Source organism: Vicia villosa, linkage group LG2 (assembly GCF_029867415.1).
Source record: "Vicia villosa cultivar HV-30 ecotype Madison, WI linkage group LG2, Vvil1.0, whole genome shotgun sequence".
Classification (NCBI taxonomy): Eukaryota; Viridiplantae; Streptophyta; class Magnoliopsida; order Fabales; family Fabaceae; genus Vicia; species Vicia villosa.
Window position 1 is genome coordinate 186,845,672 of NC_081181.1, and position 13,603 is coordinate 186,859,274.

The 13,603-nt window shown below is 31.3% G+C and overlaps 1 protein-coding gene across 1 annotated transcript; it reads left to right on the top strand.

The window, feature by feature from the left end:
* Nucleotides 1–1,602: 1,602 nt before the first annotated feature.
* On the top strand, nt 1,603–8,324 carry LOC131647677 (uncharacterized oxidoreductase At4g09670-like). Its single transcript, XM_058917541.1, has 3 exons — nt 1,603–2,192; nt 7,148–7,464; nt 7,858–8,324. The coding sequence occupies exons 1-3, from the start codon at nt 1,728–1,730 to the stop codon at nt 8,171–8,173; spliced, it is 1,098 nt and encodes a 365-aa protein (XP_058773524.1). The 5' UTR covers nt 1,603–1,727; the 3' UTR covers nt 8,174–8,324.
* The last annotated feature ends 5,279 nt before the right edge of the window (nt 8,325–13,603 follow it).

Here is a 13,603-nt window from a genome sequence, read left to right on the forward strand (position 1 = left end):
TAACATATATGTTAAAGTAATTTGCTATTATAATTCAAAAGACGTGATATTCAATTTTTTCCATTTTTATATGTAGATGTTTAACGACAGAACCCATTTCTCTTCCGATGATTTAGAAAAAGTATGTAAACATTGGGCGTTTATGTTCAACGCATTGATTAGAAAGAGAGGGGGAGTGTTTTATCATGACTTTGTCTTTAATGATTGTATATGTATAATATTTTTGTGAATATTTAACTAATATATGTATAATATACAAGTTATTTATTTTTTTTAAATATGTTATAATATATATGATAACTTGTCTACAGGTTAATTATGAAAAAAATACAGGTTGGTAATATATAAAAAAAGAAAACTAAAATAAAAAATAAATTATTTAGCCATGGCTATTATACTAACCGCTATTATAAAAAGAATGGAAAAATAAATAACCATATAATCATTAGATATTGAACCCATGACATTTTTCTTTATATCACACCAGATGTTTACATAACCATATAATCATTAGATATTAAACCCATGACATTTCTCTTTATATCACAACAGATGTTTACATAGACCTTTCTGATATAGAATACGTTACTTAGTTTATAACAAGTCATTCACCCGTAGTGAAAAGCATCATATATATATATAATCACACGCTACCTAACAATGGACGTGTCACCGTTTTTATATGTGTTTCACAAACCGTTATTTTATGTGTTTTCCGTAGTAGTGATCTAGCTGTAGAAAGTTACCCGGAGCTCAAAATTACATGTCTCGTGCTTGAATGAGGTTGCACCTATTTCTTGCCCCTTTCATCGTGGTACTTGTAATTAATCCTTTACGCGCATACCTTGTGAACTAGATAATGTTCCAAACATTCATCAGATTTTAAATTTGGTTAATTAGCTAGTTGTCCGACTTTCTTTAAATGGGATAGTCTTATTTAATTTATTTTCATCTATCTCTTGTTGTATCTTATATTATTTTGAGATTTAGTTTGTAATATTTTATGATTTTTTTAAGTATTTGAAGGCGTGTAACGTAATCTACCGCACAAAATTTAAATTTGTTAGAGCTAAATTAGAATTTCAAAAATATAATCATGATTAAATTATTTAAATAAAATTTTAATTTGTTTTACCATTGTTAAACTCTCACTAACTTATACTAACTTATATGAAACATTCAAAAAGGTAAAACGGCTATTTCTTAATATTATTAAATTTTGTAATTTAATAAAAGAAATAACATTATCCCTTTTGGAAGCTTTTTCTAGAAAATAATTAGAAAAAGTTAATAGTGTACAAGGTCAAGTCAACTATCCTAAGTTTCTTAATGTCCTATATATCTGATCAACAATTAATTTATGTCAATAATTGGTGTCTTATTGTCAAATTATACTCCAAAAGACAACGAGTGAAACAAAATATTATGGTACATATAATAACAAAACCTTTTACTTAAAAGCAGACAAATTAGACACACGATAATTAAATAAGGTTAATTATGTGATGATTCCCTTTCTCCTGAAGACATGCAAAAGAAATGTGTTATGTCATAACGTAGGTTAAATTACTATATATAACATCTTGGGATCTACCCAACTACAGTTATATAATAATAAACTAATTATTTTTAAAAATCATTTATACAACTAATTAATCTTCTTTAGGTCATCATAATCCAAATCCCTCATAACTAGTATTTCACATAACTCTAAGAAATTTTCAAAGATGGCTGATGAAACAGAAGTGTGTTTTGGTATTCTTGGCTGTGCTCAAATCTCCATCAAGTTTTGCAAAGCAATAAGTAAAGCACCAAACGCAAAACTCATAGCCATTGGAAGCCGTTCACTCGAGAAAGCGACGACTTTTGCGTCCGAGCAAGGGCTATCGGATGCAGTTAGGGTTTATGGGAGCTACGAGGCTGTCTTGGAAGACAACGAGGTGGACGCGGTCTACATCCCTCTTCCGACGGCCTTGCACGTGACATGGGCGGTCAAGGCTGCCGAGAAGGGGAAGCATGTGTTGTTGGAGAAGCCGGTCGCGATGAATGTGGAGGAGCTTGATCGGATTCTTGAAGCTTGTGAGGTTAATGGAGTGCAGTTTATGGATGGTAGCATGTGGTTGCATCATCCAAGAACTGTAAAGATGAAGGAGGCTTTGTCTGATGAGCAGCGTTTTGGTCAACTCAAATGGGTATGTTAATTTAAATTTCATATATGTTGGTTCATAGGTTTAATTATATTTGCTTTCTTTTCTTGAATATAAGTTGTCATTGAATTGAATAGTCTTAAAAAAAAAAAAGTTGTCATTGAATTGCTCTAGCTAGATGCATTCATTAAATTGAGATTATTACAAAAAAAAATTTAAATTATGGCCAAATCTATCATTATGTTATAATGACAATTAATAATTAAACTTAATTTAATAAATCTCTAAGTTTATGGTTGTGTAATATTTTCACGATTTTTTTTCTTTTGAGGAAAATTAAGATTTGCATAAACTTCTTTTAAAAGTAAGTAGGGAATACATTTTTTTGACAAATCAGATTTTAGAGATAAATTAACACAAGCCTAACAACAACAGCAACCAAAAAAAAAAAACAGATAGGAATTAAAAAATAAAAACTAAAATTACGACTATTGTAGCAAAAGCAAGAAAAAACGTCATAGTTCAGATCTTCACTTAAAGAAGAATTAGGATAGATCTCAGATCACATGTACCACCATCAACAACAAAAATGATATAAAATAAAACTTCAAAGAGAAAAATTTACATAAACTTTGTAAAAAAAATTTAAAAGCAAATAACTAATTAATAATATATCTTAAAAAGTTTGAGTAGACAAAATAAATAATGTAAACACAAAAAAATGAAAGCCAAAACAAATTGAGAATAGGAATATTACTAATTAAGCATATAGAACTTAATTACACAAACAAATCCAGCTCATGCACAACTAATAACTTAACAGCCAACTGACAGCTATAATAGCTAAACAATTTGAATTGTTCATCTTAGTTTTCTTTTTTTGTTTAATAAATGTGAAATATCTTATAATGTAATTGTATAGTTGAATTTGTGTACACATGCATGAAGGAATCATATGAGTGTGTAGAGAAGAATAATTAAATAAAAAATCAACAAGTTGATTTTTTTTTAAACATTGTAGAACGACTAAAATTGGTTTAAAGCTCCATTTCTCTCCATTTAAGGAAAAACAAAATGGACTATTTATTGCCAAAGTAAATTTTGTAGGTAGTAGAGGGGAAAATATTATGTTTCTTTTTTATTTTAATTTATAAATTATGTTTCTTTTTTATGAAAACTAAATTCCACAATTGTTTAGCATTACAAAGTTAAATGACATAAACAAATTTCAAATAATTATATGATATAATTTCTATCTCAAAATAAATGATTTAATTGATTAACTCACATAGATTAAAAAAATTACATTAATATTAATAATATTTACTTTTGATGTTTGTTGTTTAGTTTCTTTCTCTAACAAATTTAGATTTTGTAAAAGACTATATTAAAACGTCAAAATTTAATTGTAAAAATTGGATTATTTACTACAAAAATAAGTAAAACTATTAATTTTTTTTAAAAAAATTGGTATATTTTTTAAAACTAAAAACTAAATTTTGATATGATTGTAGGGACTAAGAAGATATTTAAATTAACTATATATTTCTTATTAGTTTTTTTATATTTAATATTTAAAGTAAAAAATTGAATAAAATATTTATTTCAAAATGATAGGGAAAAATTTATTAATATTAAAAATTGAAATTGGTATATTTTCAAAATCTAAAATCTAAAACTGATATAATTGTAAGAACTAAGAAGATATTTAAATTAAATATATGCCTCTTATTCCATTTTTTATATTTAGTATTTAAAGTAAAAAACTGAACAAATTTTTATTTCAAAATGATAAAGAAATAAAAGAGATATAAACTTTCGAATTCAAGCTAGATAAGGAGAGTATGAGGAGTTTTCTGTGACAATTGAACAAAGGTAAAATATAGATGTTGTACATGATAAAACATTGGATGATTAATAACCAATAATAATAATAATAATAATAAGGGTTTTGCTAATGAGTGTCCTCATGACACTCTTTAAGCATACTAAATAAAGAAAATATTATTTATAAAAGTCAATATTTTAATTTTCAATGCATTTTTAATGCCTTAAATACACACACTTTTAAAAATTTTTACCATTTTAATAACTTAAAGAGTGCCCCAAGAACACTGATTAACATTTCTCTAATAGTAATAATAATAAGTGTAGCGAAGATGAGATGAAGTGTTAGATATGTGATTTAAATAGATGAAATAAGATTACAAATGAAAATATTAAATAGTGTTGAAGTAAAACCTATGATAAAATAGATACTACTGAAGAATAGATTTAGATATATCAAATATATGTAAAATAAAATTTTGAAACACTATTAAAAAATGATATAAGATTTCACGAATTTGATAAAAATATAATATTAAATAGAATATTATGAAAAATTTGATTTATATAACCAATTCATAGAGTGTGTTTATTTCAAGTTTAGAAATAAGATTCTCACCAATATATGAATAGGAAATGTGTATACTCCTGTTTGTTATAAGATTGAAAATAATTATTCATAGGAATAAAGATTCCAAGAAAAAAAATAGCTTCCCATAACTTTTCATATTTTCATGAAATTATTTCCATGTAAAAGGATGAAATATTTTTTTAACTTTTTAAAAAACTTTATTTAAATCATAATTTTTTTTAAGAATATCAAAATGTTTGTCAAACAATTTTTTTAAATAATTTTTTGAAATAAATTTTTTATCTTTATTTTTTGGATATATAATTTTTTTTAATTGTGATTCCGTGAAATAGATATCCTTTGATGAAATAACGTTTGTTAGTTGTATATTTGTCATCCTTACAAAATTCAAAAAATAAATTATTTTTTTAACCACTTGTACAAGTGCCTTAACTTTTTTTTTTTTGTAGTATTTACTTTGTCTTGCTCATGACAAACCAATGGATAAAATAAATTCTAGTGATTAGGCCTCTTTTGACGTGAAAAGTTTGCTAATACTTTACCAGACATAATAGTATTAAGCTTAAGCAAATCAATAAGAATGGTACGTTCATGCGAAGCTTAAACCCGACAAACATTTTTAATATATTGAATTTAATTAGTAAGATATAATTTATGTAGATTTTTCTTGATAAGTAAAGCCAAATACTAGAAGAATATGTCGTGAGAAAAGGTGGAATGGGTCATTTTCTATGGGTTTTATTATAAAATTATCAACACGTTCTCACGTGTGTCTAGCATTATAATTTACGTCTTAAATAATTAGTACGGGAAATCCAAATTTTAAATTAAATAAGAGGTAATTGGATCCAAATTAACATGTCTAGAAGAAAAACTAAAGACCCTTCTATTCATTATTTATTTGGGGAAGGCTGTTACTAGACAGGGTTGTAATTAGAGCTGTTAAAATGGGTTAGTCCATATCGGCCGGCCCCCCAGACCCGAAAAATTATAGAATTTGGGCCTTAAAATTAGAGCTCATATTTTTCAGGGCCTTTTTAGCTCATCTTTGAAAAGCTCGCTATCCATCAGGACTAGCTCATATGAGCCTGGGTAGCCTATCAGGCCCGTATAATTATAAATTTTAAAAAAATATATTAATATTTATATTATCTTACTCTAAAATAGCATATTGATTTTTCTCACTTCACTAAATTTTATCTCTATTTTATTCAATCATTCTCTTTTAAATATTATACATTAATATAATCAACATTTTTTTCATCATATTATATTAGTTTTTCTCTTATAATAAATATTCAAGTATTATTTTATACAATTTAAACATATATTGTATTTAGAAGCACATTATAGTATTTATAAGAGATAATATAGTACTTAAAAATATATTATGTTTAAAATAACATAATTTTTAATTTTATTCATAATAAATATTATGGAGTTTTTATTTTAATTTTTTTAAATAAAAAAACCCATTTAAGGTCGGGTAGCCCGAAGCCCATCTAGGGCCGGGCTCGGATAGTAAATCTCGAGTCCATATTATACAGGCCTTTTTGGCCCAACCCTGAAAAGGGCAGGGTCCGTTAGGGCCGGCCTGTTTAGGGCCGGGTAGCCCATATTGACAGCTCTAGTTGTAGTGGTGAATGAGCTATTTCTTTCTAATTAATAGATATAATATATTTTTTGAGGTTATTTTGATAAGACATGTGGTTTAGAAAACTTAGGTTAATTTGTAGAGCAAATGTTTGGAAGAACCTAAATGCTAAATTTCTAAAACTTCTAAGTCATAAGGTCTCTTTAGACAAACAAGTTATTTACAATTTGCATATCAAAATAAACGTTTATATAAATAAACATAACCTATTTTATAACAAAAAAAATAATTTTTTTATATACAATATAAATTGTTTTCATTAAAATAAAAAAAGCACTACAAAAAATTGAAATTAGGAGGACATACAGTCTGTCCCAATAAAATAAAATATTAATAAGATAGATCCGAATTACAGACAAACATTTATATATCACGAGTACAATTTATCGAATCTTCAAAACTAAATTGAAAAAAATATATTGATATATGAAATGAAAATCTTTAAACTCAGATTTTAAAAACTGTAAATGAATTCGATTGTCAACAGAATATCAATTTTATTAATCAACAACTTACTCAGAAACTGTGATAAATAATCAGGTCATTTCTAGCCAAATAATTTAAAATCAGTCACAATTAACTTATATAGATTTTAAGACCGCTAAAGTAGTAAACTGTTTTGATTAAATCACTAAAACAATGTCACACAATTTATAATAGTAGATAAACTCAAATAACACCATCCAAACATATTCATACGTTTAACCAATAATTAAGCAACTGATTTTAAAATTTAATCCGTAAGTTGAACATTATGGCCACCGAAATAGATTCTTCTCTAAACATCTCATTTTTAGCAATGATGATTTGAAGATTGTTTAGTTACCACAATGATTGGTTTGTTAACAAAATTTTTATAACAAATTATTAATAAACCAAGTCCACTACAAAATTTCCTTAACGTCTTATGTTTGTTTGTATAATCAGATACACAGTTGCATGACATACAACCCTGGCCCTGAGTTTCTCAAAAACAGCATCCGCATGAAACCAGATTTAGACGGTCTCGGCGCTCTTGGTGACATAGGTTGGTACAGCATCCAAGCAATCTTATGGTCAGTTAACTACCAACTTCCAAAATCAGTTCTTGCATTCCCCAAATCCACACTCAATGAAGACAACGTAATCATATCATGCGGTTCTTCATTACATTGGGAAGACGGAAAATCCGCCACATTGCATTGCTCTTTCTTAACCTACTTAACATTTGATGTAACAATCTTGGGAACAAAAGGGTCTCTTAGGCTATGTTTGGGAGTTTGGAGGGGAGGGGAAGGGAAGGCTTCCGAAATCGAATTTTTAAAATAATATAGAAAAATATTTGACATTTTTTGAAAAAGTAATTTTGTTTAGAATGATAAAAGACTCATTATCATTACAAAATTTTTAATTTTCAAAATAGTATAACAACCTAAACGATATTTACAAAATTTATGTAAGCCCTCCAAAACCCTCCAAAACCCTCCTTCAATACAATTTTTGAGTTCCCCCATTTTATGGGGTTTTTGGTGTTATGAATAAAATCAAATCCTCCAAAACCCTCCTACCCAAAATCTTTTTATTCTTTTCACCCAATTCTTCCTATTTTCCAAAGCCCTCCCCTCCCTTCCCCTCCAAACTCCCAAACATAGCCTTAGACTTCATGATCTAACACTTCCGTTTGAAGAGAGTTTCGGATACGGAACATTTTCGGAGTCGTCGGAGGTTGATTATGGGAAGATTGAACAAGGAATGTGGTGTCCTAAACCTAATGAACATGTTGTTGAGACGGAGTTTTCACAAGATGTTTGGATGGTTAAGGAGTTTGCTGATTTGGTTGGGAAGGTGAAGAGGTTGGAAATGAAGCCGGAGAAGAAATGGTGTGTTGTTAGTAGGAAGACTCAGCTTGTGTTGGATGCGGTGAAAGAGTCTATTCGAAGAGGTTATGAATCAGTGGAAATTGTGATGGAATAGATTAGTTGAAGTCAAAGAATTTTCAAAATGTGGTTGCATTGTGAATTTTGTGAGTTTGGAAGATCATCATATTTTGATACTCTTTGCATTCTTTTTTTTTTTTTTTTTACAAAAGATTCTTTGTATTCTTGTTTAACACTTTTATTTTGAAAATTCAAATAAGACTAATGACTTCATCTATCTACTTTAATGGTTTCTATTTTTCAAGACTTTTGGTTTCTTCAATTGCACATTAGCAACTCCAAACTTTTCAATTTCCTTATTAATCTACCATATAGAAAATGAGATGTTCTGGAAAATCCAAAATTACCTTTTTTTTGCATTTGGTCCAATCAAATCTTTTCTTTTTACTTACCAGTTATTTGCATTTGGTATAATAAAGCTTAATTTTGAATTGGAAAATATCATTTTTGTCTTCGGTCGAAATGCCATAAATTGTGTTCTTCCCTATTTAATGGGGTGCATCTTTTCAATGCAACCTTTCTTCTTCTCTCCAATTTCAGATAAATCCACTACTTTTCTTTCCCTACTTCTTCCTGCCTATAAATATGGTGAAATCAGAAACAAATCCAACAAAAAATTTGCACAATCGTTCGTTTGATCCTCTGTGTTGTATGTTATGTTAGATTTTATCGATTTACTTTAATTAATTATTAAATAAAATATAATTATAATATCAATTATTATTTTATTAGATAAAATGAATAATATATTGGGCTTAATTGTTGAATGACCCGTGATGGGTTGGACCATTCTTTTGGTTAGCCTGTTGAGAGGTCCCTTCCCTTACCTGGTGGTTATATATTTTGGCTATCTCATTAGGTTAGATATCAAGTCGTCGTACCATCAGAAAGAGGGTAGTAGCATTCTCAATTTATTGTTTATGTATTCGTTCAAATGGATTCAACCATGACAGGTATATGTTTATTGCAATATTTTATTATAATATATCGTACAATTATATCTATGATTTGGTTATACGGTTCAATATTTTGTTCTTCGATGCTATGGCATAGACGGTTAGGGCACATTTCTAGGCCTCGTATTGTCTCAAAGGAAAGTTCACTGCCAAAAGGAGGAATACAAAAGCGAATAGATGTGAAGATGTGTTGCAATTGATTCACACAGACATGTGTGGACCTATTACACCCAATGTTATGGGTGGATATAAGTACTTTATCACTTTCATAGATGACTTCTCCAGATTTGGATGGATAGAACTTATCCAAGACAAGTCTAGTTCTTTGGATGCCTTCAAATCTTTTAAGACTGCCATTGAATTGAAATCAGGAAAGAAGGTTAAATGTGTGAGATCTGATAGAGGAGGAGAATATTATGGTAGATATGATGAGACAGGAAGAAATCCTGGACCGTTTGCTAGATTCCTAGATGAATGTGGGATTGAGGCTCAATACACTATGCCAGGAACTCCTTAGCAGAACGGAGTTGCAGAGAGGCGTAATCGAACACTTATGGACATGGTGAGATGCATGATGAGCCATTCTTCATTGCCTGATTTTCTTTGGGGTGATGCTTTGAAGTCTGCTGTCTATATTCTTAATCAGGTGCCTAGTAAATCGGTGTTGAAGACTCCTTATGAACTATTAACAGGTAGAAAGCCAAGTTTGAGACATTTTCATGTTTGGGGTTGTAAGGCTGAAGTCAAACATTATAACCCTCAACAAAAGAAACTTGATATGAAGACTATTAGTAGTTTCTTCATCGGATACACTATTGGGTCTCGAGGTTGCAGATTTTATTGTCCTTCTCATTCTACGCGAGTCATTGAATCTGATAGAGCGATTTTCTTTGAGGATGATTTGGATAGTGGAGTCTCTACGTGTAACACCCCTCTAATACCCCGCGACAATTAAACAATTACTAATCAGAGTAACATGTAAAGAGGTTCCACAATTCATAAATAAAAGAAACACACGCTCGACATATGTCATGCATTCACTGAAAACATCTGAATTATAACTCATTAGATAAAAATCATGTTTACACAGCGGAATTGAATCATCAAGTCAACATTACATCATTAATGTATCAGACTTCAAACAAAATAAACAAATAGAGTTATAATCGAAACTCAAAACATCGCGTTCCCAGTGTTACATCTATCAGAGCATGACACCGACACAACAACTAAACCGACTTATGAGCTAATCCTCACCAAGTCACGCCGCTATCCTCAATCTGAAAATGAAAACAAGTAAGGGTGAGTCTCATCACAGTTAACCAATGTTATTGCATCATAAATAACAATATATCATAGTTATATCATCACACAATCGTTTCATATTCAGACACATTATTGTCACACATCTACAAGCATCAAGTCATCACATAACATATATTAATCATGTTATAAGAAAAATCATGCATACGTATGAAACCGACACTATGCATGTGGTACCAACATCACCAGTGGGAAAACCCACCGACCGATCTATCATCATCCAGATACGGCCCTGCCAGCACAAATTTCACACGATGGGAATCTTGCCCTTCATTGTATCCTCTCATCATTAGGATGCAACCCTCATCAAATGATTATGATATATACTCATTCATCTTATACTCATTCATCATCATTCATCATCATCATCATCAGTTACAAGTATGTTCAATATATATATATATATATATATATATATATATATATATATATATATATATAAATTGCATCATTCAATAAATCAGACAACAATATTTCATACAGATTCATCAGTTTAAAGTCACACGTTATCAGACTTTCAAACATCACAAAACAGCAAAATCTGCAGGTCACGCTGGCCATACGCGTACCATACGCGTAACAGCGGAGATAAAATTTCACAACACACACACACACACACCATACGCGTATGGACAGATTCATTTTTCCACACAAAACACATGCATACGCGTACTAGCCTGCCATACGCGTATCTGCCAGACACCAAACGCGTACCATACGCGAACGAGCATGAAGTGCATTCTGATGCACATTTGGGGAGCGTAACGTACGCGTACCACGCCCCCTATACGCGTATCATTCGCATATCATACGCGTACCATACGTTAACTGGCAGAAGTTCTCAAAATCGACAACTTACCCATTCGTCTTCCTCGCGATTTCACCTGCACAGCCTACGATTTGGGTCTCAAAACCAGAAATTTCACATTCTAACAACATAGAATTCACCCAATAGAAATAGTATATGATTCTACAATCAATTTTACCCATCATAACCCGAATCTATTCAGTTATTAGGGATTAACATGTCCAAATTCCAATCCAAATGATGAACACAAAGTGAAAAATCTAGAATATAGAATCTATTGAATCCAAACAATACTCCTAATCCACACTATTATTCATAATACGAAAATAGAGATTAAAAGGAGAGTCCCCCTTACCTTAGCCAAGAGTTCTTGATTTGTTCTCCTTCTTCAGTTCTCTTGCAGTTCTTCGTGTTCCCAAAAACCTTCAGACTCTCTCTCTTTTCACGTTCTGACTCTTTTTTCCTTATTTCCCTTATTTTATGAAAACATAAATAATTAGTAATGGGCTTACTCGCTTAGCACCCCCATACTACTAATCTCACCATCCGGCCCAATGGCCCTTAATCCATAATTCTCCAATAATTCAACAAAATACAAAATAATTCTAAATAATAATTTAATTTTCGATTAAATTAAAATTAGAAAATATGGGGTGTTACAACTCTTCCCCACTAAAAGAGTTTTCGTCCTCGAAAACATACTTTAAGTGAAAAGTTCTGGATAGGAGTCTTCCCTCTGACTCTCCAGTTCCCAGGTAACATTTTCCTAGTCGATCCTCAAGATTCATCCGACATAACCAACAGAAGCATGTTTCATGCTTTCAATCTCAGCTCTCATGTCGCATTCGACCTCCTCAAAGATGTACCACTAGCCATATCTTCAAAAAGTTAATGACAATAGAACATTGAGGTACAGCCCATATAATGCGCTCAATAACTAAATAATATAATCACACAATCCATGGTATGATCACAACTGATCGACACTGCAATAATGGATCCCATCCACCGAACGTACCAACCTTAGACACACCTTTCAATCAGAGCGATAAGGTAATACTTACACTTTTCACCAACCGCTTCCTTCAAGAAAATCATTAATAATATTCCTATATCATTGAATTTCAACTTTCTGACTCCTCTTAAGTCACACCGACAATTATCCAACACATTACATTCTGCTCTTGCTGCGCTACTCTGATTTACTCATTACAATCATCATCACCAGCTAGGTTTACTTAGTTTTACCCAACTCCGATTCTCTTTACTCATTCGTTTAAAATCTTCCTTTGCCATACACGGTACTAATTTACCACTTAGCAATACTTATACGTACTCAAAACAAATTCCTGTGTTACTACATCTATTAAAACATTCCCACTATCAGAACGAGTACACATAAGTAGTTATAATCACGCTCATCATCCTCAATATACCCTTGTTAACAAAATAGCTCAACTGAGTCCCGTTCTCTACTAAGATCGTGCCTGTACCTAAAAAAGACGGGAAAGTCAGAATGTGCGTGGACTACAGAGATCTGAACCGGGCAAGCCCCAAAGATGATTTCCCTTTACCACACATCGATGTACTGGTTGACAATACCGCACAATGCAAGGTATTCTCCTTTATGGACGGATTCTCAGGGTACAATGAAATCAAGATGGCACCCGAAGACATGGAAAAAACAACCTTCACAACACCATGGGGAACCTTTTGTTACAAAGTAATGCCCTTTGGTCTGAAAAACGCAAGAGCAACCTATCAACGTGCAATGGTAGCGCTATTTCATGATATGATTCATCAAGAAATAGAGGTGTATGTCGATGACATGATTGCAAAATCCAACACCGAGGAAGAACATCTGGGTCATTTACACAAGTTGTTTGACAGACTCAAGAAATACAAGTTGCGACTGAACCCAAATAAGTGTACCTTTGGAGTAAGATCCGGCAAACTCTTAGGTTTCATCGTCAGCAGCAAAGGTATTGAGGTTGATCCCGCCAAGGTTAAAGCCATTCAAGAAATGCCTATACCTCGTACCGAGAAACAAGTCAGAGGATTCTTGGGACGTCTGAATTACATCGCCCGATTTATTGCCCACATGACTACTACTTGTGTGCCGATCTTCAAACTGTTGAAGAAAGATCAAGTGGAAAGGTGGAATGACAAATGCCAGTTAGCCTTTGACCAAATCAAAGAATATCTCAAAAAACCTCCAATCTTGTTGCCACCTGTGGAAGGCAGACCTCTGATAATGTACCTAACTGTGTTAGAAGACTCAATGGGGTGTGTACTAGGACAACATGACGAATCCGGCCGAAAGGAGCACGCAATCTACTATCTTAGCAAAAAGTTTACCGATTGTGAAACAAGATACTCA

What these genes read in the sequence shown, in the direction of transcription:
- LOC131647677 (XM_058917541.1), top strand. Translation starts at nt 1,728, where the DNA reads ATGGCTGATGAAACAGAAGTGTGTTTTGGTATTCTTGGCTGTGCTCAA. An exon ending in GTTTTGGTCAACTCAAATGG is followed by an intron (nt 2,193 to 7,147) that starts GTATGTTAATTT and finishes TTGTATAATCAG; the next exon opens with ATACACAGTTGCATGACATA. An exon ending in GGAACAAAAGGGTCTCTTAG is followed by an intron (nt 7,465 to 7,857) that starts GCTATGTTTGGG and finishes ACATAGCCTTAG; the next exon opens with ACTTCATGATCTAACACTTC.